The sequence below is a fragment of the Callorhinchus milii genome, unplaced genomic scaffold (assembly GCF_018977255.1).
Source record: "Callorhinchus milii isolate IMCB2004 unplaced genomic scaffold, IMCB_Cmil_1.0 Scaffold2, whole genome shotgun sequence".
NCBI classification, from domain to species: Eukaryota; Metazoa; Chordata; class Chondrichthyes; order Chimaeriformes; family Callorhinchidae; genus Callorhinchus; species Callorhinchus milii.
The window spans coordinates 40,001,997-40,029,079 of NW_024704743.1; the positions used below are offsets into that span (position 1 = coordinate 40,001,997).

A 27,083-nucleotide genomic window follows, 5' to 3' on the forward strand; every position below is an offset into this window, starting at 1 on the left:
CAATCACAGTCACTGTGCTTCACATCATGCTTCATGTCAAGCTCCACCATTGTTACTCCAAGATGCTTTTCTGCATGTAGGGCTCCATATAATGCAAGTTGTTGTTTTTCACAGTAAAAATCCTGTGAAGCAAGTTGAGAACTTCTGATGATGTGATAAGGCACTATATAAATGCAAGGATCAATATTAACACAATAAATTACTAATCAAATAGTGCAATGGCATCTTTATTCCATCATACAAACAGCAGCTGGAACTGGAGTAAACGTTTCATAAAGAACAGAATCTCCAACAATACTGCACTGGAGTGTCAGCTTAGACAACAAGCTCAAGTCTAAACCTACAGCTTGAAGCTGAGAAGAGAGTGCTACCTACTGTGACAAACTAACACCTGAAAACACTGATTCTGAAATGTCACATAGTCTTAAAAGTACTCAACAAGATAACTGAAACACTGTTTGTTCTAACACAGAGCGTGATTTCTCAAGGAGAAATCTAGCGACCGATTCAGTGCATGAATGAGATAAATGATGCACGCCAACCTTATCATTCGTGTGACCAACAAAACAATTAATATGGAGGACAATTTGAGCCAATGTGGTAATCATTATTGCAAAGTTATCTGTATTTAATCGTTCTCTGGCAAATCTTCAGCAGGCAGGATCCTCACACGAGATTATATCTTATGCTGAAACAAATTTCTTAATCACAGCTGCTGTGTTGATGTCGCATAACAAGCTGCTGCTTAGAAAGAGCAATGCTAATTTGTACTCCAGTACATTAGATATATTCCAACACAGTACAAGTGTCTGATATGTATTCATTGCAGAATGTAATTTACATAATGGATCTGCATAAGCTTTTAGTGACATTTATTAAAATAAGCATTAAAAACCTTCAATCTTTTACTCAAGCTTGAAGTGACTGAAATATTGTGCCTAATCTACTGAAGGATTATTACACCTTTATTACATATGCAATGTTTTCCCAGAATTTGTAGGATAAGTTGGACAAAAAAGGAGATTGAAGGAAAGCATCTGAATCTCTGTAGCAAAGCAATGTTGGAATGTTGTCCTAAATTCCACTTTACTATATAAAGTGTGAAGCGTTTTGAGACATCCTCCTGATATAAATGGTGCTACATCAAATGTCAGGATTATTCTTATTACTGTATTATTATTATGTAACCAGTGTAGTTTTAAGGTGGTTTAGTAACTGGTGCATGATTTTATCTACAAGAATGAAATAATTGGGGCAATTGTCCCCTCATCATTAAATTACCAATGTGTCATATGTTTTCAATAGATTTTTCCACCACTTACACACACTACCGAGGTTGGTCAATTTACCCACCAATGGAAAATATCATCCTAAGTGACTACTTAGTAGGTGCAAATTACATTATATCAATGTGAAGGACTGCAGCACCTTTTAAGTCCATGGTTTATAGATCCAAAAAGCATGGGATTTTGATGAGTCCAGTTCCTGGGTCAAGTAGATCCACAGTGCTCCAGGGCACTACTGCTGACAAATTAACCAGCCTGGCTCATTGGCGGTTTTCAACAGAGACCAGTCACTGTTGCCAGGGATTCTTTCCATTCACCTCCAAGCCAAAGCCCTAAAAGTCCGAACTGGACAAGCAGCAGGAAAGCTTGCCAGTCAGTGCTCTCAATGGCAAACTGTACAGTTTTAGCTGGTTAGAGTCCAGCAGTACCCCAGCGCACACTCTGGGATGCCCAAATCGTGGCTCTTGCCAAACTGCAACTAATATTTTCCAGAATTAGGTAAGCAGGATGTACCCCTCAAGGGAGATGGTGCACATTCCATTCCAGTAAGATCTCTGGAATTTTCATGTGTAGGTGGGATGCATGGAATTCTTAGTTTGGTTTGGAGACTCTTCAGCATGGTGATGAGTTTCCACATGTGTGAGACATAGAAAATGATGAGGGAGGAGGGGTCTGATCAGATGAAGAGGAGAATGCGCATAAGCGGGCATTCTACAACAACATAAGGTACAACATATACTGGGCAATTCCTTCAGAAGTCTGCTTTAGGGAAGAAAACTATGTCCACACTGTTTCCTTGAGTGGAACATTTGATTTTTCTGTGGCCATTTTCATGCACCTTCAATGCAATTTTAGTGCTAGCCTTATTTAATCATTAGCGTGGGTTTCATTCCTTTGAGAAGATGGCATATATTATTAAGGATTTATAGCTGGCAGAGTGCAAAGCTGGAATTTAATCAAGTTCAGATAGTATCCATAAACTACTTCAAAAGATCACACAAGATGAATTTGGATGAAGAAGGCCCTTTGGGCTAACTGATCTTATCCTTCCAGAATACCCACATTTCCCATCCCACCCTCTCATCACAGCATCAAGCTGTTTTTTTTCAAAAAGGAACTCTGAGACAATACCCAGACAGAATAGTGTGAAGGGCGTTATCTAAATGCAAGTTGCTGTTGTTATTGTTAAACATGTCCAGTGTCCGTCCTGACCTCAACTACTCTCCGAGTTTCACCCTCATTGCTTATAGTATTAGCTAAATCCTGGAGTAAATTGCAGACCTTTGAGTCAGAGACAACCAACCTCAATCCTATATTTGTGTCAATCTGTCTCAGTTGGTAGCACTCTCACCTCTGAGTCAAAATGTTGTGGGTTGCAGCCCCTAGTTGGGACTTGGAAAGTATATAGCCTAAACTGATACTCCATTACAGTAATGGTGGAGATGCCATCCTTCAGATGAAATGTGAAACTAAGGCCCCATCTGCTTGTTCAGATGGATGGTAAAGACCCTATGGGACAACATGAAAAGTGAAGGTAGTTCTACCGGTAACCAAGCCATCAATCCCTCAAATAAAATTGGTCATTCACTTCATGGCTGTTTGTGAAACATTGCTGTGCGCAAATTGGCTGCCGCACTTTTCCACAAAACACAGTCATTGATTTTACAGTGTGTCCTGTTGCACTCTGAGTATATCCAACTCTTCCTGAAGAGCTCTGAGACACCGCCCCGCGTGAAGGGAGCTATAAAACAAGTTGTTATTATAATAATAATTGTTGTTGCTGTTGTATCCTATGAAGTGCTTTGGGACATTGTTTCGATGTGAAAGGCACTTTACCAAATGTAAGGATTAAAGATAATATTACATAGCCCATGGAATTCCTGATTCCTCTGTACAGAAGCTCACAATGTGAGAAAAGATTATTCCTCATTCACTAAAAAATGAAGATGAATACCTTTTTCCAACACAATTCACAAAGTTAAAAGAATGTGATGGACTTACCCTGTGAACATTGAATTTCAATGTATTTCATTCTTAGCTCTGAGTTTAATTGCTAAAAATTGTCTCAAGTATGGTAAAATCACCAATTATTCTGGAAGTGAATCATCTGCTTAGATGAAATGCAAATTGACTGATGGAAGAATTAATTTTTTTTACTAAGTTTTGTGCCACAGACAATACTAAACTCATAATAAACCCCCACAATTTTTGCAAGTGCTTGTGTCAAACTTTTTTTATCTCCTACAAACCTGTGGCATAACTTACCCTATATAATTAAATTTACATTTATATAGCACCTTTAACATTGGGAGGACATCCCAAGTGCTTAACACAGCTGACTGGCAACCAAAGGGGGGGGGGGGGGGGTGGAGTGGTGTATGGTTGAAGAGCTAAGTCTTAAAGATGGGTTTTAGAGGTTGGAAGGGAGAGGTGTAAGGCAGAAGAACTCTGTGATGGAGTTCCAGATAATGGGGGCAGAATGGCTGAAGTCATACCAATGATAAATCTTGCATTAATATAGATTCTTATCACATCGATGCAATGTCTTAAAGAGCTTCACAGGATTTGTACTATGAAATGTGGTGAATTTGTATTTGTAGGTGAATGCAGCAGCCAATTTGTGCAGAACAATGTCTACAACAGCTTGTGAAGTGAGTGACCAATTTTATTTGGTGAATTTGGTTCCAGGACACCGAACCAACCAAACTCCCTTCACTTTTCAAATGAGGCCACAGGATTTTTAATATCTGCCTGCCTGGATGACCAAATGGGAGCTTGGTTTAGTGTCTCTTAAGAAAACCAGCACCTCTGACAATGCAGAACACACCCAACGCTGCCCTGGAGTATTAGCTTAGACTGTGAGCTAAAAGATCTGACATACAACTTGGGCCCAGACCCTTCTGACTCAGATAGAGAATGCTACCAATTGAGCCAGGCTGTTCCATTTCTTAAACCTGGGGACTATGATGAATGGCAGTGACCAAAGCACAATTCTCTTTTGCAAACGGTTCACCCTCAGATTTAATGGGAGAGCAGAAAGAGGGAGCAGGAGAGGAAGAGGGGGAGAAGAAAAGAACAAAAAGAAAATTTCAAAAAGAATGTTAGAAATAAAAAAAGGGATTTACACTTTATGATTTATTTTCCAACCAGAATTTGAATAAAGAAGCTTGACAAGGACCTACTGATGATTTTGATATCTTGAAACGCTAAATGCTTAAGGCACATTTGTCAAGCGCTGAAAAATAATGGGATCTCAACACTGACACAAAAAAGACTCATCACATCTGCTAACAGCCATATGTAACTGTCAACCTCTTGAGATTCATGAATCAGACATAGAACTCATGACTAATAGAAGATATATATTAACAAGAGAGGTTACAAAATAAAATCAGACAACAGTTCTGAATGTCTTTTGAGGTATAATTAAAGAAAATTTACATTTCCAAATTAATCCAACTAGCAAACCAAAGAGTTCAAATAGATTGTTTAACACAATGCTCAGCATTTGTGATGCATGGTCCTTGATATTACATTGCCAGTCTCACTAATTGATCTACTCTCAACTTAGATAATGACTACTTGCTTCCTTGTCCACACTTACAAAACACTTCCCAGTTTTCAGATTATAAAGTGTCAAGTACCTGTACCTATTTTCTTCCTGTGTCTTCAGTGACAGACAAAACACCATTGTTTATGGAATAGTGTTAGAAGTAAGTACTGTTGAAGAAATACCCTATGACCAAATCAAGCAGGGCTAATTGAATCCTCTGGCTAGCGTGATCTAGCAACCTCACATTCTACAAATAATTAATAATGGACTACTTAAGTACTTAATAATTAAGTAATAATGGACTACTCCACACTGGGAATTGAGATTTGGAAAGTTGATGGAACAACGTAACTGTAAATCAGGTCTTTGAATAAACGCGGCATCCTGAACTGTCCAGTACAGTGCAGACTCACTTTTCAATCCCACCTGGTGCTTTGAAGTGCATTTTCTATGTTGCTTGAATTTTGTTGCACTTACTAGTTTCCCAAAGTGCAAATTATGGACTGAGGGATGAACAGGGGAAGGTTTTCACTACACATTAGCTAGTCCCAATTGTTCTTAGTGTGTTTGGAACTTAACATTAGCTTGACTACCAATACACAGCTGCTACACTTTACAGCACATATTGTGAAGTGTTTTGAGACATTTCAATGCTGTGATAAAGCACTAAGTCAAATTCAATGATAATTGTTATCCTCATTACTATTTAAAATGTGTAAGAATGAAGCTTTTAACAGTGACTTTAGCATTGTTTAAGGAATTCAAATAAAAAAAGGTCATCAGTAGAATAAAGAGCAGCTATAAATCTGTGAGTGCCAGTAAGAAGGCCAATATCTTTGCAGTGCCAATTTGATTCTAAGTTGTTAGGGATCTACCTTCAATGTTACTGAGGAATTTGTTATCAATCTGAAATGAATTGTAAGGAAGCAAACAATAAGTTTTGATTTCTGCAAGCGTTTCTGTTTTTGTTTTTTTCATCCTCTTTGAGATTTTTGAACACTCTATATGCTACATCAAATGCAATAACAGTAGCATCAACAATGAATACTTATAATAATAATAATCCTTGCATTTGATATAGCGTGGAATTCGATTTGGAGTAATTAGCTCCAGTGAAGGAGATGGTGGAAAAACAAGCTCAATGTATCAAATGGCTATGATGCAAACATGCTAGGATTTATTGGAGTGAAAATGTGACGTTTGATAATAAATTGAAGTAAAATTATCACATGAGATCTGTTGAACAAAAGAATTCCGATCAATAATAATTGATTTTGCACATTTGTAAATAAAAATAACAATTATTCCTAAACCACTAGAGATACTGGAATTGAAAAGGTGCTCCTCAGGAAAGAGGTAGTGTTAATGGTGCTAGCATTTGGAGAAACACTTTTTGATGTAAATAAACTCACAAGCATGTGTATCAGGGAAACCCATGAGACTTCACCACTGAGACAAGCTCAGGACAAAACCAATGTTTTGAGCCAAGTCTCATGTCATAGAATCATAGAATCTTACAGCACAGCAGGTGGCCACTCTTTGAAAGAGCTATCAACAAGTTCCACTCCTGGCTTTTACCCATAGCCTGCAATGTTTCCTTTTCAAGTATCTATCCAATTCCCTTTGGAAAGCTACTATCAAATCGGCTTCCACCACCTTTTCAGGCAATGTATTCCAGATCATAACAAATCTCTGTGTAAAAAAATTCTCAATGTCTCCTATTTGGTTCTTTTGCCAATTATCTAAAATCTGTGTCCTCTGGTTAACTTACAACCCACTAGAGATTACAGTTTCTCCTTATTTACTGTATCAAAACCCCTCATAATTTTGAATACCTTGATTAAATTTATTTGTTTAATAGGCAAATACTCCTATTAATTAATTGGAGTTTGCTTGCTGAAGATATCGTCTACACACAAAGTGTTTTTTTATTTCTGGAGACAGATATAAGTAGCACTGCCGCTTTGCTAAGAGGAAGTATTTCAACCTCATTATCATTTTCCATCTAAGCATCCCTGAACTGTCCAAACACATGCACACACAGAGAGACACACTACAATTACAAATAAACTGGTAGAGATATAATTAATCTTTATCTTGCAGGTATTACAGCGCTTATAGTACAATGACAAATCATTTTTGTGCAAATTATGCATAATTTAAAATACCATCTTCTATCAAATGAGTCACTAAACTAAAACCTTAAAGGAGCTTTGTACATTAATGTCTCTTATCTTGCTTACAAACCTAGAAATTTTTAGCTCCATAATTGAGCCATACATTCAGGTGAGGTCAAAATATTTTGCCCACATTAAAATGTTTTTGATGGTTTTGCAGCATGAAGAATGTTGTTGTGGAGATGCATTGAGGCAAATGATAAACACTGTTTTTCAATACATAGATTCAGAAAAACAACCGCACACTTCTCTTTATGTATTGCTCTGTATTTGTAAACCTGTCAGAAACTGCAACAACATTGAGACAAGCTTGTCTGAAACATCCCTTTGCTCAGGTATAAAATATTACCAAATGTTGATTTTGCAGAATTTTCCATCAATTTTGCACATTTCAATCTATTTATTTAAATATAATAATTTTGTATAATAATAATCTTTGTATTTGATATAGTACTTTCATTTCAGGAGGACATATCAAAGTGCTTCATGGGATTTACTTTAAAGTGTCACGATTGTATTAGGTAGACAAACAGAGTCAATTTGTACACAGCAATGTTCCACAAACAGCCATGAAGTAAATGACCAAATTTGTCACAAAGATTGTTGGCCTTTTAGAAATTCCTTTCTCTATTTGAATAGTGTCATGGTATCTTTAATATCTATCTAAAACAGCGAAACAAACTTTAATTACCAAGCAGAAATATGAAGTAGGGGGGCAAACTTGCAAATGATGAAATACTGCAGATGCTAGAAATGTGAATTAAAAACAGAAGTCACTGGGAACCCTCAGCAGGTCAGGCCTCATCTATGGAAAGATGAAAGTGAGTTAACGTTTCAGGTTGATGATCTTTCTTCAGAACTGGGGTATGTTGGAAGGGAGCATTTTATAGGGCCAAACAGAGAAGGAGTTGGGGAAAGAAAAGGTGGAAAATTAGGTGGAGGACAGGAGATGATGAGATCAGATGTGTTGATTGTGCAAAACAAAAGAAAATTTGCAATGCATCAGAATCAGTTGCTATATCAAATTATTAATCCTTATGTAGAAAACTATTGGGATAATGGAGAGGCATCTGATGGGCTCGTACTCTATTGTGTGATGTGGACCACACTGGAATCCTCCAGAGATTTGCCAGAATGAAACTGGCAAGAGGAGAATGAAAAGGTCAATACATTTACCGATCTTGGCAGTGTGTGTTTATGATGGGAAAATCCCGAGTATGTTACCCATGTGGAAATAACCTTGAGGTGATTTACCAGAGAGAATATGAAAATAATCAAAGATTCATGATTCATACCAGCCACAGATCAACTCCTGCAGCCAGATTCAAGAGCAGTGTTGCAAAGCCGTGGGGAACAGATTGCCCAAAGAACATTGTCAAAATAACATTGGCAGCACAGTTAATTATTTTACATAGCGCTCTTAAACCTTGAACGGAATAGTAAATGAAGATCAGTCTCTTTGGGGACAGTAGTTTTCATTCCTGCCTGTTAATTAACATCAATGCACAACAGAACAGCAGGCTGAAATGCGAACCACAAATTATATACAGTCTGTCCAAACAAATGCTGAATAGACCTTCCATTCATTAGATAAATCCATACCAAAGGCTACAAAAACACATTGATGTACATTTTGCAGTGATCCTGAACATATTGCGTTCATTATTTAAAGAATGACACTAAAATGTATTTTAATTCAAGACCTCATCGTTGATGAACACATCGACATCCTTGCCCTCACTGAAACCTGGATCACTCCAGGTGACACCTTCCCCCTGACTGAGGCCACACCACCCAGCTACACCTTCCATCACACCCCTCGACCTAACCGCCGTGGTAGTGGTGTGGATCTCATCTCCTGGTCCCCGCTTGGCCTATCCCTTTCCTCCTCTGGAACCTTCCCCTCCTTTGAGCACCTTACCCTCTATCACCCCTCCAACCTTTCCCTCAAAATTCTCCTTATCTACTGCCCCCCCGCCCAAGGCCTCATCCCTGACATCTCCAACCTCCTATCTTCCCTCTCCTTTGCTATGAACGCCTACTCATCCTAGGAGATTTCAACCTTCACTTCACCCCATCCTGCTCTGCCTCTGCTGACATTTCCTCCCTTATCTCCTCCCTCAATCTCTCCCTCCACATCCACTCCGTCACCCTTGTCCGAAGTCACCCCTTCGACCTAGTGATCACTCAGGGCCTCACCATCTCGGACCTCTCCATCATTGACAAAGCGATCTCGGACCATCACTTCATCTCCCTTAACTCCTCAATCCCTCTTCCCATCGCCATCCAACCAACCTCCATCTCATACCGCCCCTGGAAAAAAATCTCCCCACCCTCCCTCTCGGTTGCCTTGGAGTCATCTGAACTCCTTCCCTTTGGGCTTCCCACTGCAATGACCTATCCTCTTCGGTCACTCTTCTCCACAGCTTCCTCACCTCCACTCTCAATTCCCTCACTCCCCTCTCTTCCCGAACCATCTCCTATTCACCCAAATCACCCTGGTACACCAGCCACCCCACTCCCTTAAAGCCCAAGCGCATTCCATTGAGCGCACCTGGCTTAAATCAAACCTAACTAGCCATCGGCAGATTTGGCTGGACCATGTCAAATCCCACCGCTCTGCTCTCACCTCCGCCAAATCATTGTTCTACTCCAAGACAATCTTGGAGGCTAAGGACTACCCATTACAAACCGACTCCCCCGTCCACCCTCTCACGCCTCACCCATCCTCAACTCAAATGCCAACTACGAGGCAATGCTGGACTTCCTCGAATACAAAGTCGAGGGAATCCGCTCAGCTGCCTCTGCAACTGCTACCACCTCCCTATCTCCTCCTCACACCCTAGCCCCTACCCACCCCTCCCTCCACACCTTTGAACCCGTCTCCCCCTCCTCCCTCATCACCACCATAACCCATATGAAACCCACCACCTGCTCCCTCGACTCCAACCCTACCCCACTCCTTACCTCCCAGCTCTACTCCTTGACCCTCTACTCACTGACATTGTTAACCTCTCCCTGTCCTCTGGTACTGTTCCCAAACATTTAAAACTGCTGTCATCATTCCTATCTTAGAAAACTCTCCCTGGACCCATCTTTAACTACTGCCCCATCTCGAACCTCCCCTTCCTCTCCAAAGTCGTGGAACGTGTTGTTGCTTCTCAGCTTCGCTCCTTCCTCTCCCGCCACTCCCTTCTCGAACCCCTCCAATCGGGCTTCCATGCCGCCCACAGCACAGAAACAGCCCTGGTCAAAGTGACAAATGACATTCTGTCCATCTGCTACCAAGACTCCCTCTGCCTCCTCGTCCTCCTTGACCTCTCTGCTGCCTTCAACACCATCGACTACTCTATCCTCATCCACCGCCTCTCTTCTCATCTCAACATCCACAGCGCTGTCCTTGATTGGTTCAGATGGTACCTCTAACACCACCTGCGCTTCATCTCCTCAAACGGCTTCTCCGCTAGTCCCCGGACCCTCTCGTACGGCGTTCCTCAGGGCTCTGTCCTTGGTCCCCTCCTCTTCAATATCTATATGCTCCCTTTTGGTGACATGATCCGCAGATATGGGGTCAACTTCCACATGTATGCAGATGACACTCAACTCTACCTCTCTGCCTCCACTCTTGACTCCAGCACCACTGCTGTCCTGACAGAATGTCTGTCAGACATCAAGTTCTGGATGAGAGCTAAATTTCTTGAGTTGAACGTTAATAAGACCGAGGCTCTCCTGATTGGCTCCGGTCAATGCCTCCTCACCTCAGGCGCTGACAGCATCACCATCCATGGTTACACACTCCACCTTACCAAGCCAGTCCGGAACCTTGGGGTCTTGTTTGACCCTCAACTATCCTTTCTACCCCACATCTACCCATGACCCACTCTGCCTTCCCGCAACTCCGCAACGTCGCCCAGCTCCGCCACTGTCTCACAACGCAGGCCGCCGAAACCCTCAGACACGCCTTCATTACATCGAGGCTCGACTATGCAAACTCACTGCTTGTCGGCCTTCCCAACTCCTCCTCCACAGGCTACTGCCGTGTCCTCTCCCGCTCTAGGCTCCGCGACCCTATCACCCCCATCCTTGCCCAACTCGACTGGCTTCCCATCACACAGAGGATACAGTTCAAGATCCTGGTCCTCACCTTCAAAGCCCAACACGTCTTGGTCACCCCTACCTCTCCGACTTGCTAACCTCCTCTCGCTCCCCCTGTTCACTCCCTCCACTCAGTGGGTTCTGGCCTGCTTCATGTCCCCCGCCTTGCTCGCCCCGCTGTCGGTGGGCGTGCCTTCTGCCACTCTGCACCCATCCTCTGGAACTCCATGCCGCAGTCCCTCTGTCTCGCCCCCTCCCTCGCCATCTTCAAGACCCACCTCAAGACTCTCCTCTTTGACCGTATTTTTGAACTCCCTGCTTCCCCCCATGCCCTCCCGCCTCCCCAACCCTCAGCTCGCGTCCGTAACTCTGTCTGTCCAGCGCCTTGGGACATCCTCCCGACGTGAAAGGCGCTAAAAAGTAATTTGTTGTCGTTGTTGTTTAAAATTTCCTACAACCTTTGAATAATGGTACTTACAGTGTCAAAAACGTATTAAAGAGTCCAGGCACTGTTATCTTGGATTTGGGTTTAGAAAGGAATTATTTTCAAGATTCAAAGGTGGCCTTTCTGGCTTATTCAGAGTATATTCAGTCTTAATCGTATCCCGTGGCCCAGAGAGATGAGTTTTACACACTTTCAAAAGTTAACCAAACCCTTGGAAATCCTTGGGTTCAGTTCAGCTGAATGAATAAAATAGAATAGAACGGATCAACAACAAAAATAAATACATTTGTAGAGCGTCTTTCACGTTGGGAGGACGTCCCAAGACGCTGAATACTCAGGGATCAGGACCCAAGCGTGGGAGGACAGGGTTGGGATGAGGGAGGGCTTAGAGGTATGAGGGTGGCTAAAAGCACGGTCGAAAAGGAGGGGTCTTGAGTCATACCTTGAAGGAGGCAAGAAAGGGAGCAAGGTGAAGGGATTGTGGGATGGAATTCCAAAGGATGGGGGGAGAGAGGCTGAAAGCCTGGCCACCAATGGTAGGGCGGGTCAAGGGGAGACATGGAGCCAGAGAATGCTGACTGGAGAGAGAGGACAGGTTGGTACAACAACAAGTTGCACTTTTATAGCGCTCTCCACACAGGGTAGCATCTCAGAGCACTTAACAGTGGCAGAGCCTAACTTTGTGCCAGTGGAGGGAGCAGGTGGCTGTAAGCACGGTTGTACAGGAAGGTCTTCAGGCGGGACTTGAAATAGGGGAGAGATGAGCAAGGAGGAGGAATTGAGGGACAGTTTTCTAGAGCTTCAGGGCATAGTGGCTGAAAGTGCAACCTCCGATGGTGGGGCGGAGGGTGTGAGGGATAAGCAGGAGGCCGGTACCAGTAGAGTGGAGGTGCCGGGTTGGGGATTGAGGGGGTCAGAGAGGTAGGGAGGTGCCAGAGAGTGAAGGGATTTGAACACGTGTGAGGATCTTTAATTTGATCCGTTTGGTGCTGGGGAGCCAGTGGAGCCTGGCCAGAACTGGTGAGATGTGGGTACGGAGTTTCATCTGGTTAAGTATGTGGGCAGCAGAGTTCTAAATGAACTGGATCTTTGAATAGTGGAGCTGGGAAGACCCACAAGGAGTGCATTTGGTAGGGGTTAGCAGGTCAGAGAGGTAGGATGGGGCAACGCCATGGAGAGCCTTGAAAATGAGTACGAGGATTTTGAAATCTATTCTCTGAGAGATGGGGAGCCAGTGGAGCCAGGCTAGTGTGGGAGTGATGGGGTCACCGAGCCTGGTGCGAGAGAGGACACAAGCTGCAGAGTTCTGGATGATCTTCAGCTTTTGGATGGAATAGTTGGGGAGGACGATAAGGAGTGAGTTTCCGTAGTCGAGCCTTGAGGTGAAGAATACGTGTATGAAAGTTTTGGTGGCCTGAGGGATGAGGCAGTGGTGGAGTCGAGCAATGTTGTGGAGGTGGGGGAGGTCATGGCACGGATATGGGGGAGAATGGACAGTTGAGGGTCGAACAAGACGCCCAGATGTAAAAAAAACTGTTGCACTAGATTATTTAAAAAGACTTGAGATCACTCCAGGATAATTTTAGTTAATGACTGGAATAGGTTGCTAGGAACAATGGTTGAGGCCAGGACTCTGGACTCATTTAAAAGTAAAATGATGAGTGAACACAACAAGAAAAGCCTTGATGTTCTGTAAATCATTGATCCTATTTCCCTCAGGGTCCTCAAGCACTGTTTAAGCATTGTATCCAAACGAAAGGTCACAACTTGTGGCATTTAGGTTATTACTCTGCTAAGATTGTTCATTGTCATTAGATGGAGTAAGTCAACCACAATAATGAAAATGACCCAGATTAATATACTTTATTGATAATTACGATGAAAGATATTTAAAAAGCAGTTTGATGTTTTGATGAGAGGACGGTAGAGGGGATGAGATCAAATAGGCCGAAAGGCCTTCTTCATCGAAAACAATCTTGGTGAATGGCAGCTTCTATAGCTACCATACTTCCATGTTTACATTATGATTGTGGCAGAGAAAATAATCTTCCATAAGACTGAATACAATCAGGAAGTGAAACTACAATAAATCATTGTAGTCAGCAAGTCAGTTACTGGCAACAACAACCAACAATAAACTAACAGTAATAATAACTAGCAGCGATGAGTGACTTATTACCCGTTTGCCATTTATGTCAGGATGCTGATTGCAATAATGTGAAGGAGATAAAGGATTGCATGTGATAAAGTTTTGCCCTACAAATTCTCCAGTTAACAACAATGGAAATATAATTTTACATTTTCTGCACCAATGCACATTTTAATTAAAGCTTCTCCTAAACTCATTAAAAGGCCTTCATAAAGGTGTTAAATGATACATAATATGTTGGGAGGATTAAAATACGAACTCGGGAAATCATTATCCATTTGTCTGCAAGGCAATATGCCCCATTTAAGAGTTAGCATTGTCTGAATTAATCCAGCACAAGTTAAAAATATTATAGTCCTTTGAATTCAAGAATGGGTTTGGTGAAGTTTATGAAGTGAAATGATGAGTGAACACAACAAGAAAAGCCTTGATGTTCTGTAAATCATTGATCCTATTTCCTTCAGGGTCCTCAAGCACTGTTTAAGCATTGTATCCAAATGAAAGGTCACAACTTGTGGCATTTAGGTTATTACTCTGCTAAGAACGTTCATTGTCATTAGATGGAGTAAGTCAACCACAATAATGAAAATGACCCAGATTAATATACTTTATTGATAATTAAGATGAAAGTTATAATTGTATAGACAAGTATGCAATTCACTGATGCTTTTCTAGTGATTAAATGCTAAATCAGATAAAACAAAGATTTCAGGCTAAATTAGAGTTCAAAACAATACTTCAATGAAAATTTGCAGCATGAATGACAGGGAAAGTGCCTCTGAATGGAAAATGAGTCCTATGGAGAGATGCCCCAGGACATGATAGTGACTGGGAAAACTCGCCATTGAGGTGATTTGGGATCCTTGGAGAGTTTTCACGGGTCATTGAGATGTACATGGAGTTTCATGAAGGAGTCAGATTTATGTCCGAAGTACTTTTCCAGTCACTGGTATTAATTCCAACCACAATATTAACTTACATTTGTTTAGCGCCCTTCATGTAGGATATTGTCTCAACATTTTTTACAGGGCTAGGGTGAGAGGGGGCTAGCCATAGGCATGTTCACAAGATTGATCTGGATGAAGAAAGCTCTTCTCCATCAATTATCAACTCTCCAGAACACACATCCTACCATTCCATCAAACTGCTTTTTAAATAAGTCTACCACCTGTCCCTAGCAACCAATGTGAAAGTTGCTATATAAATTTAAATTTGTATTGTACTGTATTCCAGTAGGAAATGTTCTTGAAAGGGAAAATGCTGTGTAATAACAAATATGTACACCCTCTAGCACCTCCTTAACTCTTCGACCTTCTCCTATCCCACTCCTCCGCTTACCTCTCTGCTCAGATAACTAAGATTTGCTGTACATCTCTTGCCCGCTCCACGCCACCTTTAGTGGCCGTGCCTTAAATTCATACGCTCCCAACTGCTGCAACCCCCGGTCTTTATTTATCCATCTCGTCCCCACTTTATCCATCTTTAAGTCGCACCTCAAATCTGACCTCTTCAAATTTCCTTCAGAAATTGTGGTCACTGGGTATCAAGTGCAGTAATACTTTTGCTTGGGTTGAACACAGTTCCCAAAATGCTGAGAACAGGAGCTAAACACCTCATATGAATTTCATATATTATTTAATGATCATTATTCTAGTTTACTTACTCCATGTCACACATCTTAACTGATCCATGTGCTGTGGTATTACTGAATTTGTACCCTGTGATTGTTGCTCCACTTCACTGAAAAGAGTTCTCTCAATATGAAACATCCAGGTCTTCACCATTCCCCTCGGGTATTGTTATTCCACTGGTGTTTTGACAATAATTTAAATAATAAATCTTTGGAGCTGGGAGACTGAAGGTTCACAATCACCTCCTTGTGAAGGATCTACTGAATTCTATGCCTTCAGAATTTTTATTGAACAGAGCAAACAACAGAATCCATATTACTTTTTAAAGGGGAACTCGATCAATATCTAAACATGAGAAAATGACAAGGGTATGGGAAAGGACAGGTAAATTGGACTGAAAGGATTACCTTTTAAAAGAGCCAGCACAGACACAATAGGCCAAATGGCCTTCTTGTGTGCTGTAAAGTTCTATGATTATAACAGCAAAACACAAGGTTACTAGAGCAGTATATACACCATAAAGTATATATTCCATAAAATTATTGATTTTTACCAAATCTAAACCAGATCACAATTTGTAATTTTTTTCTTTATAGACAGTTCGACCTCTAAAACTTTAGTTGCACCTCTTAGTTGTAGTGTTAATTCCAATGCTTTGGGAAGTACTGAAGCCCTCAAACAGAGGTATGAATCTAAATTGAATCTCACACCTCACGAAAATTGACTTTGGTAATGGGATTGTTGCAGGAACCTCATGGATTCCTGGAATATTCACCATGTGATGATATCATTGAAAAGAACAGACTGACCCAAAATTGGTATATCTCCAAACCAGGTCAAACATTGTATTATCATGAATCAATTGGTCATTGTGAATGTGATGCAAAATTGTTCATCTATTACTTCTGTTTCCTAAATACAATGATGGAACTTTTGTGCTTCTTGCATAATACTTAGGGTGGGTGTTGGGGGGTGGGGGGATTCACAAAAATAGCACAAAATTTGCCTTTTACCTGTTTTGGGATCCACAGAGAAGTAGGGCTGTCCATGCAGGATACTGTACACCACCCTGGCACTGTTTCCATATGTGGGGTCATCAGCATCTGTAGCTGTCACCTGCAGCACAGAAGTACCTGTACACAACCAAACGAATGGACAATGAATGTGTGTGTATGTATCATTAGTCACATAAAGACAAAAGAGAAGCACAGTAAAACTCACATAAATAGGTGAAGTCCAAGTTGCAATCAAACTTTATAAGTCATGTAAAATCTGATTTAATCAATAATTTACACAGTGCATGAGGAATGCAATGCAGCCAGTAAGTGCGCTTGTGGTACTGTGTCATTCTAGCTGGATCAAGCTGGCCGACAGATCAAGACTATATTTCACGTGATTCAATGCAGAAGCTGGTAAGTGCATACGTGTTGATAGGTCAGCACTTCATATCCCACGATTCAATGCTGTCGGTAAGTGCGAGAATAGTAGAGGATAGGGGAACAGAGGTGATTAATATGAGTAGTGCAAATAAAGTTAAATTGTTTTCAGAGAAAACTGAATGGAACTCAGGTGAATTTATGAACTTAGGCAATTATACAATTTATAAAGGTAAGACTTATGTCTTTTTTTCTCTTCGACCGTGCCTTCAGCTCCTCTCTCGACTCTCTACCCCCTCCTCGCTCCCTCCCTTCCCTCCCCTCACCCTGACCATTTCCCCCCTGCTCGGGTCCCAACCCAACTGTCCAGCGCCTTGGAACGTCCTCCCGACGTGAAAGGCACTCTATAAATGAAATCTTGTTGTTGTTGTTACGTGAATTTTACTGCATATTGATATCACATGGAATGTCACATTATCTAATTATAGTTGAGCAAAATCTTTCCCGCGTAATACATTTTGGAACACTAGATTGTTCCCCCTTTTTTTTCTTGTAACCCATTTTCTTTATCTCCACTCTCTCTCTCTCTCTCTCTCCCTTTCTCTCTCGTGTTTTATTTTTCTCCAGTGTTGTAATCCTATCTTTCTAATTGATCATCAACCATGTCCCACATTCATGCTCCCTCTGACTCCTGTCACTTTTATTGCGAATTTTAGTAACTGCATATTTGTAGGCAAATGCGGCAGCTAATTTATGCACAGCAATGCCTCACAAACAGTCATGAAGCGAATCATTAATATTAGCTGGAGGTGTGTTGGCCAGGACACTGGGAATTATTCCCTTTTCTTTTTGAGTATTACCACAGGATCTTAAATATCCATCTGAACTGGCAGACAGGACCTTGGTTTAACACCTCATCTGAAAGACAGCATCTCTGACCATGCTGCATGCTCCCAGCACAGGATTGGAGTGTCAGCCTGGAAACTAATTGGATAGCAATATGGGAAACCTGACCGATTTTTCCTCAGCTCAGAGCTGCTGTACCTGTAAGATTCATTGGTTTCAGGTGAGGTGGAAGTGGGGCCTCAGATGAAACCAATGAATCTTCCCAGACCAAAGCTTGAGCCTCAGAACATCTTATCACTTGGAGATGTCCTTCCGATGCGATAAGGTGCAAAATGCAAGAGTTTAATAAAATACAAATGCAAGAGTTATTATTATAATTCTTAGTTCCACTCTTTGCAAATTTACCAACTGACCCCTTGGGGGAGCTCCAGGAAACAATTCTAAAATAAAATATATTCTCTCGGAGTGCCTGAAACACAAATCATGGTAGAAAAGTGTGTGTGGCACGAGAATAAGTGCATAGTTATCTCGTTTTTATTGTGTGAAAATTCAGCTGACTACATCTTCCTTTGAATTTGTGCTTTCAAGAGGTTCGATATTACCTCATTTTCACCTCTGAACACATGTGAAAGGTGAACATTACCACATATGGCTGTCAACATATTCATGTATTCCACATCCTTACAATACTCTTCACTAAAATTAAATCTAATTTTTTTATATAACCACATTGGGAATTAATCTGCTCAGGTATGTTTTGCAAATCTGTCCCTGTACACTTATAAATAACACTAATAGAATTTTAAAGCACAGTAATACTGTAATGTCATGCTATTTATTTTTTGATATTGTATTAGATGTGTTCACATGCACAGAGGGACAAACTCGCAACATTTAGAAAATGGAAGAGAATTTAAATATTCAATGATCTTGGGATCACTAAAATAGATTCACAATTCCTGTGTATGTTACAGAAAATAGGATCACAAGTGTTATTTTACAAATAGTCCACTGAAAAATTCTTATTCTTAATTGCCAGATGATATTTCAGGGCCTTAGAGATTGAAGAATGTTAGGGTATTTCTCTCTTTGTATAAGATGCTTAAATTGTATAGATGACAGTGGAATATTCTGTTCAATTTAGGGCTTCCCATCACAGGGAGGATTCCATAGAGATGAAGAGGGATGCATTGCAGATTTACAAAGCTGAAGCCAGGTAAGCATGGGCGATCATCTTCGACCATGCTTACAGTCATCTCCCCCCACTTACCCCAGCTCGGTGTTGTGCTCCGCCACTGTCAAGCATTCTGGGATGTTACGCTGTATGAGTGGCGTTATACAAATGTAAGTTATTGTTATACATAGTGCTTATATGAAGAGAAATGGCTAAATTATGATTTCCCCCCCACCCCAGTGGAGCAAACAAGATTGAGATGGGAGGTAGGATAGAATTGTTTAAGATTGTGAAAGGACATGATGAAGCTGCTAAGAGAAAAAATAATAATTTAGCAAATTAGTGGCAAAGGGGCATCGTCTGATGATTCTTAGCAGAAAAATTGGGGGAAGAGGTTAGGAGGAATTTTTTCTCTTGCAAGGTTGTTATGGTTTGGAATTCATTATCACAAGTAGCCATTCAAGCAATAGCAGTACAATCATTAAAAGCAGAACTGGGTGAGTACCTGAGCAGAAATAAAATATTAAGGATATAGGAAGAGAGATGCAAAGTGGGAGTAATAAAAAAAGGGTAGAAATAAAGAAAGATCAGTGGCATTGAAGTGAGTGTCTGAATGGCCCTCTTCTGTGCAGAACATTTCGATGTATTGGAGAGAATAGAACATGTAACCATATCCAGACTGAATCATCATAATGTATATACAGCACAAACAGATCTGACCGGGAATCAAACCAGGGTCCTCTCGCTTGTGAAGCAAGTGCTCTAACCATTGAGCTACAGAACTTAGTGTGCCACTGGGCAGTGCTGTTATCTAAGCAGATCTGCTGGTTGAGACATTTGTAGTTTGTAAACTAGCAATAATAAAATTGTTTCAACCCAAAATGACAGTGTGCCTTCCAGAATATGCTTGCTGAAATGAAGTTAAGTGGCCAATAATTGGAATATGCATCAGAAATAACATGTATTTCAATTTTAATTATTAATAAAATTATTCCCAAAATGTATAACAAGCAGTTGGAATAGTTCCCAAAGAAAATAAACTAGAACTGATACAATAATAGGAAACATCTTTTCTGAGTATAAACACAGTATATTTACACTCCCCGCAGTTATAATAATTACGCACATCAAATATTAATGAGGCTCTAAGCCTTTTGCGTCAAGAGACACAGATTAAGGAATGTTTCTGTTAATGAACCATAATAAATAAAAATTATTCCTGGTTATTCTTTACAGTATTAAGTATTCGTAAATTCAGACCACATGTGAGCACTAACATAGCCACAACTGCCCGATGCTTCTTCTACCAATAAAACTCTTTTGTATGATCACACAGACCAAGTGCTCCCTAAGTAACATGATGTGTTACAAACTCTGAGCTTTGAGTGAATTGAGACCTTTCTACTTTGAGAGTATTTTTTATCATAGTCATCATTCTTGCTGCCTGAGCCCGTATCTTATTTAAATGAAGTGTACAATAAATGCCTTTTCCAAATACATAATAAAAAATGTGCTCTAATTCCTATCATGCAGCCAATTTCTTCTATTTGAAGTGATTGGAAAAAGATCCGAATTAATATCAGAGACTTCTTACATTTTTGTAAGGTTAGCCTGGGTGAATTATATTACTATATTGATAAATTTGTATGAAAATAATATCCTCAATTGGGCTCCAGGTAACCCATCCAATATTTTTCACATTCCTAGTCTTAACCGTGAGAAATGTTGAGCTTCAGATCTGCACGACACAGGTCCTCACCTTGTTTAAATAGGCTATTGACTCTCATTATCCAGCCTCCTAAGAGTACTACTTTGGCAAAGTACCAGAATCCACCTAGGCCCCTTGGAAACATGCCCCTAGCATATGTCATTAGCTTGTGGTGGAGAGAAAACTGAGAAGAGAGAGGACAAATTGAACAAGGAAGGCACATCCTTGCATTCTGCATTCTCACATTTTCTTCAAAGGGTTAAGGGGAGCGGTAAAACATTTTGTGATGTATTACAAAGGTGTAATGATACATTCTAGGTAGCATTTTCTGCCAAATTTGCTTGATTTACTCCAACTGAGCAGTTAAACGATCTTCCAGATCCTCTCTCACTTTGTTCTTCAAAACTTTCTCCCACTCCTTTTTCAGGTCAGAATTATGTTTTTGCATAATAACATAAAATCCTTTTAAAGCAGTTTGAACCTTAGTGTGCAAACAGCATGAGTGGGATGATCTGGACTTTGCATCATATAACTTTTATCAGCAAAGTAATGTCAGATGTACAGAGAGTGAGGTACAGCAGGAAAAATATCCTCCATGTCAATGATTTGTATTCAATTAAAAATGGCTGGATATGGTCCTTCCTGAGATTGTCAACAATCCTCCTATGCATTTTAATATAACACCTTTCACACTGGAGAGTGTCTCAAAAAGTGTAGTGTATATTGCAAGTAAATATAGCAGTCAATTTGCTTACAGCAATGTCACACAGATAGTCATGAGTTAAGTGTCCTGGCCATCAACCAACAATAAAATTAACTTCATGTGGGATATTGCTGTGCAAAACGTGGCTGCCATATTCTCACACAAAAATATACTACACTTTACAGTAAATTCCATGAAGTGCTTTGGTACATTCTCCTGACATGAAAGGCACTACACTAAATGTAAGGATTATTGTTATGAAGTGAATGACCAATTTTATCTTGGGATTAATTGGCCAGGTCATCATGAGAGACACCCTTCTCTTTTCGAATATTGCCCTGAAATCTCTAACATCCACTTCACCAGACAGAAGAGACTTCTGTTTCATATATAACCAGAAAAATGGAACTTCCAACAATAAACACCCCTTCCCCAAAACACTGCATTCATGTTTCATCTGAGGCAAAATGGGACTTGAACCCAAAAGCTTCTGATTCAGGGGTGAGAGTGCTACCAACTGCGCCAGGCTGACACACTGCATTACAGTCACTGCTACTTTCAAAGGTAGAAACAAGAATCCTTATTTTTATTATCAATGGTAGTCAAATGATAGCCATTGGTATAGTCCAGTCCCAACTGATCACATTTCAAAAGGAAACTATACATTTTTGGGAAAAGATTTGATGCTGAAGGAGTCCTTGAGGGCATCTAGGAATCTTAAATAGTCAATGGGATATTCAGCACAGATTTGTTTGCTCCTGTTATTTATACCACTACACAGCCATTTGTTTTGCCTGAGTTGCCTGAAAGCAGACATTTGTCAATTATGACTCTCCTCTGCTTTCAGACTGATGGATTACCTGCAGCTCAATACATCTTTTTTTTAAAATTCTGATCACAAATCTTACAAATGTTGTAAACTTTCTGGCAGCCTTCAAAACACGCCAACTGGTTTCTTCACATTGAAGGGTAAGAAGGCATTCATTTCTGACAACATCATTGTGTCCTGGTCACAAGAGTGTGGGGGGGATATTCCAACTCTTAAGATCTACTTTGACAGTAGAAACTGTCATGCAGTAATTGGAAGAGTACAGCTAGCATTGGGGAATTGTATTGATTTCCTTTCTGGAGAGCAAGCAAGAGATTCTACTTCCATGGATTCAAGTTTAAATCCCACCAAGTAGAACACTCATTAAATGACTCCTTTCCCTTTCAACAGAATCATTTTTATGGCTGGAGAAATCACCAAATGTGCGTTAATTTGGGATGAGTAATAAAGTGGATAGTTAAAGAACATCATGTGTATACAAGTCTTATGCTCTTGTCCAGCAATGTTAGTTCCACTAATGTCTGATTTGAATTTAATAACCACTGAAAGGGAATGAATTAGCAGAATACAGCACTAGGGAGAAAAAAACCCCGACAACTGATCCTCTGTAAAGAGAGAGGTTTAGTCAAAATTATTTATACAGACCATTATTGTAAGTTTAACTTTGGCTTGGCAAGTTAGCACATAACATTCACTTCATTTCTAATTATTCTTATCTTGTGAAGCACTTCTAGGTTATTTTGAAAAGAAATGTGCTACAGAAATATACATTTTGTTTAAACTCTGCACTGGTTCAGCCTAGACAGTGAGATCAGTGTGGATCTTGAATCTACAAACTTCTGACTCATAAATATGAAATTGGGAGATTTGCAAAGATTTCATAGAATAGCATAAATGTTCAGGCCACTTGGCCCAAATGGTCCATGCAGGTGTTTATACTCCAAATGAGTCTCCACCTATTCATACTCCCTCCCTATTCCCCGCCCCCTCATGTGAAGGTCTAGCTTCGTATTGAATTTGTCTATACTATCTGATTCAGCCATTGCTTTGGACTGTAAGTTCCACATTCACACCACCCTCTGCATGAAATAGTTCTTCCTCAATTCTCTATTAGATCCTTTCTCTTAGCGATTTGTGACTCTGCCATTCCCAATGTAAAGAACCATATTAATAACCTTCCTCCCATGATAGCTTGTTTTGTTTGATTGTCATTAATCATTAATATTATCATGAGGTATTATACAGGGCATATATGTTAGATCTGAGACTTCAAACACTGCAAATAATGGTATCATGTTTTAGAGGAATTTTGACAGTAATCCTGATGACATAATAACAATGCCGTAATAATAATAATGATAATATGTACATTTGGTATAGTGCCTTTTGGATCAGACGGATGTTCCAAATTGCTTCACAGGATGTACTGTAAAGTGTAGTGACTGTGTGTGTTGTGGGCAAACTTTAAGATACATTGGAAGCAAAACAGACCTTTAGAAAGGGTCTCCATCATGATATTGGGGAAGTTTGGGGCAGGTCTTGTTTCATTCAGCAATTGCCTGTTCTGAAACAATACTGCAACACCAGTTGTCATGTACTTGCTTTTTACTGGCAGATGCAATCTGTGTGGCCAGCTCTGTTAAAAGCCTGGGTGAGATGCTAATGTGATGAAAACATTATCAGAAAGCAATGCAGATTTGATGTATTGGTTTGGTCCACTGAATAGAATTGAATCTGTACGTCACACAGAGCTCCACAATTTCCAGCTTTGCTTTTAACCAGAGCTAATCATTTTCTCTGACAACAGTAATGCAGCTAAAATCAGCCAATCTCTCAAATGAGCAATAGTGTGCTAAGTGACTGTGCTCTGCATAATATCCTCCCAGTAAACACCTCTGCAATCTGGTAATATTATTGTTTAGCTCTGTCTGTTGCTATTGATATTGCTTTCTAACAATACACATGTGCATTCTGTTCGTGAGTTGTAATATAAAATAAACAAGGAAACCTGATTGTGCTGTGTATGAAATAAAATGACTCACAGTATTCTGTGGGCAATGAAATACTAAAACACAGGGATTACTGTAATTAAAGAATTACATTTTCTTCCTTGGAAATTTTAATAACACTAATATATTCTTTATAAACAACCCACTGGAACAGATATCATTACTGCTTGTTTCTGTTATTTGTTTTAATGATCACTGTGGCTGCAGCCTGAATCACTGAAATTCTGCTGGATTGCATTTCAGACAGGCTTGTAATTCAGCAGCTGCATTGAATTTCCTCCTTGCAGATATGGTCGAGTAGTTCACCACAGTGTCAATACCTATTACGCCACTAGGAAGGGTCTCTAGTTTTAATCATTTTTCCTGAATAAAGGACCTGAGGGATTTGATTTTTGTTTCGGACAAGTTTCTTTTTTGCTCATCTCTTTGGATACTTTTATGCATAGTGATGGGTACATGTGCGGAAAGCCATCGCCATGCTTAAGGACATCCAAACCAAACTAAAAATTCCATGTATCCCTACTATACAGGCAAATTTCACAGATGTTTATTGGAATGGGATGCACACTCTCTCCCAGGAGAGACACATCCTGCTTATCTAAACCTAGAGAGTATTAGGTGCAGGTTGGCAAGAACCAAGGCTTGGGGTCCCCAGAGTGTGCTGGAGTCTAACCAGCTAAACTGCTAGTTATTTTCCAACTCTTGCCTATGTTTTAAAGTAAATTAGATCACAACATACATTGTTTTCAACAAACAAACATTATTTGCAACACTTGCTTTGGAAATTAAAAGGCAAGCACCGAATCAAGATTATAAATGGAACGGAAGTAGTGAGCTGCAAGAAACAATAGAAATTATTTTTATGGCTTCTCAGGCTTGTGAAGCATCTCATTTATTATGTGAATTTAGTTAAAAACATGCAGGCTTCAAACGTCACTTCATTCATCATGGTCTGAAAAGATTTATGTTTAAAGGAAGAGCAATATGGAATTTCAAAGTCCTGTTAGATGTGATGTATGTATGTTAAAGGGAATCAGGAACTATTTCAGTGGTAATATCTATTTAAAACAAATCACTTCTTCCAACACCAGTTCATTCTCCTTTTGTTAAATATCTTGTTTTTTTTCCCCATTGCTTTATCTTGTCTTAGATGTGCTTCACAAGTGCACTGTCAAGTCCAATGGCTGATTTTGGGCAGTGGCACAGAAGCCATTTGGTCCAGCAGGGTCCTGCAAACAGCCTTGAGGTAAATTAATTAAACTGGAGGATTGTTGGTCAGGAAATCAAGAGAAACTGAATAATGCCACGGGATCTTCAAATTCCACCTGAACAAACAGAAAGGACCTTGGTTTGACATCTCATTCAAAAAGAAATGAGCGTATCCTTGAGATTTGGAGGGAGCATTATGTGGAATTTATGTTTGATTGAATGAGCCGTAGAAGAGATCTAGCTGGATGGAAATTGGAAGAACTGGCAGAAGATGGTGAGTAGATTGGAAATAGACAGTTACTTTACCTTACAGAAAAATGTGAAGTGATCAGGTGTTAAATCAAATGCAAGAATTATTATATTGGAAATACACATTTCTCATCAAGAAAAGACCTGGAAATATCAACAAAATGTCAGAAAGCACAACAGGAACCAAATAAAGTTGGTTCCCTTCTTGGGATCACAATTTCTTCTTAATTTGTTTTAACCAAGAAGGTAATACATCTCAGATTTTCAATCACAAATCAGAACTTGCAATTAACTCTGCAACTGAGTGTTTACAAATAGCATCATTTCAACCCCAAGACAAAAATTTGGTCTGTCAAGGAGTTTTTCATGTAGAGAGAGTCGCTTTGATGGACAAATTGACCTTACTAGGCAGTCAGAAAAATCTGCGGGAGTATTGTATTAAATTATTTTAAAATCAGGATGACCTTTGATTGATCTGTAAAAGAAATACACCTGTAAAAGAAGTTCAGAAATCAGCTCAACTGACAGTTTTAAGGTTAAAATGGAAGGAAGGAAATTATGATAGATTGGTACAACTTACCAACTTCAGACATTTCAGGAACTGAGGCAGAGAATGGACCTTCCAAAAAGTCTGGTGCATTGTCATTTATATCCTGCACTTTGATGATGAACTCGGATTCAGGTTCCAGAGGCTTGCTTGTTTTTCTGTCCAGCGCCTGGGCATGAAGAATGTAATGTGTCTTCTGTTCACGATCCAAACTTTTTGTGGCATGAATGTCTCCTGTACTGTCATCAATAACAAATATAGACCCAGCTCCTTCCCCCGAAAGGATGTACTTGACTGATCCATCACCGTCATCTGCATTTGAGTGAAGCTGGAACAAAAGATATTGGACCCATAAATGGATGTGAACAAATAAATGTGCATTTTTAATCAACTTCTGTTTTTCATCTTCTACATTACATTTCTGGCAACAAACATTGATATTCAAACAGCAATCATCCAGATAAATAGGTCATACACATCATGATGGTTTGTGGGGCCTTACTGGTTTGTTTCTTGTCCTCTGCTTTTCGTCAACTATCGGCAGTCAGGTCTTCAACCTTTCTGCCCCTACCCTCTAGAACTGAATCTCAAAGTCACTTTGCCATGCTCCATTCCCTGCCTCCTTCAAGATCTGAGTCAAGACCTTCCTTTTTGACCACATCTTTATTCATTCTGCTATCCCAACCTTCCTTGGCCCCCAACCCTCCTTGGATCCACCCTCCTTGGTCCCCACCCCTCTTGAATCCAACCCCCAGCTCCGGTGCAAACCTTCAACTGTCCAGTGCATTGGGACATCCTCTCAATGTTGAAGGTGCCATATAAATGCAACTTGTTGTCGTTGTTCAACAAAAATGGCTATAAATTCAGTCAATTCAGGCAAACACATAGTCAGTGGTCCTGACATTAATTAACCATGAAGGGCTGCAAGATGTTAAAATTGGAGATAATTTGACACTCTTGGTTTTTTGGTAATATTTTTACACCTTATTAAATATTTATCTCATGATTTTATTAAGTATAGCCAGTATTGGATTGATTGCAGTCACATGTTAGTCACCAGGGCCAAGAGTGGGGGTGGGGGAGGGGGAAGTCACTCT

General features: G+C 40.1%; 1 protein-coding gene across 1 annotated transcript in view; it reads right to left on the reverse strand.

Moving 5' to 3' along the window:
• The window catches only part of LOC103183954 (cadherin-18), an 88,796-nt gene that overhangs the window by 46,606 nt on the left and 15,107 nt on the right, over positions 1–27,083 (reverse strand). The window contains exons 2-3 of the mRNA XM_007901724.2: positions 26,020–26,314; positions 16,350–16,469 (exon numbers count right to left, since the gene is read on the reverse strand). Coding sequence (XP_007899915.1) covers positions 16,350–16,469; positions 26,020–26,314 — 415 coding nt within the window. The remainder of the gene's footprint in view (positions 1–16,349; positions 16,470–26,019; positions 26,315–27,083) is intronic.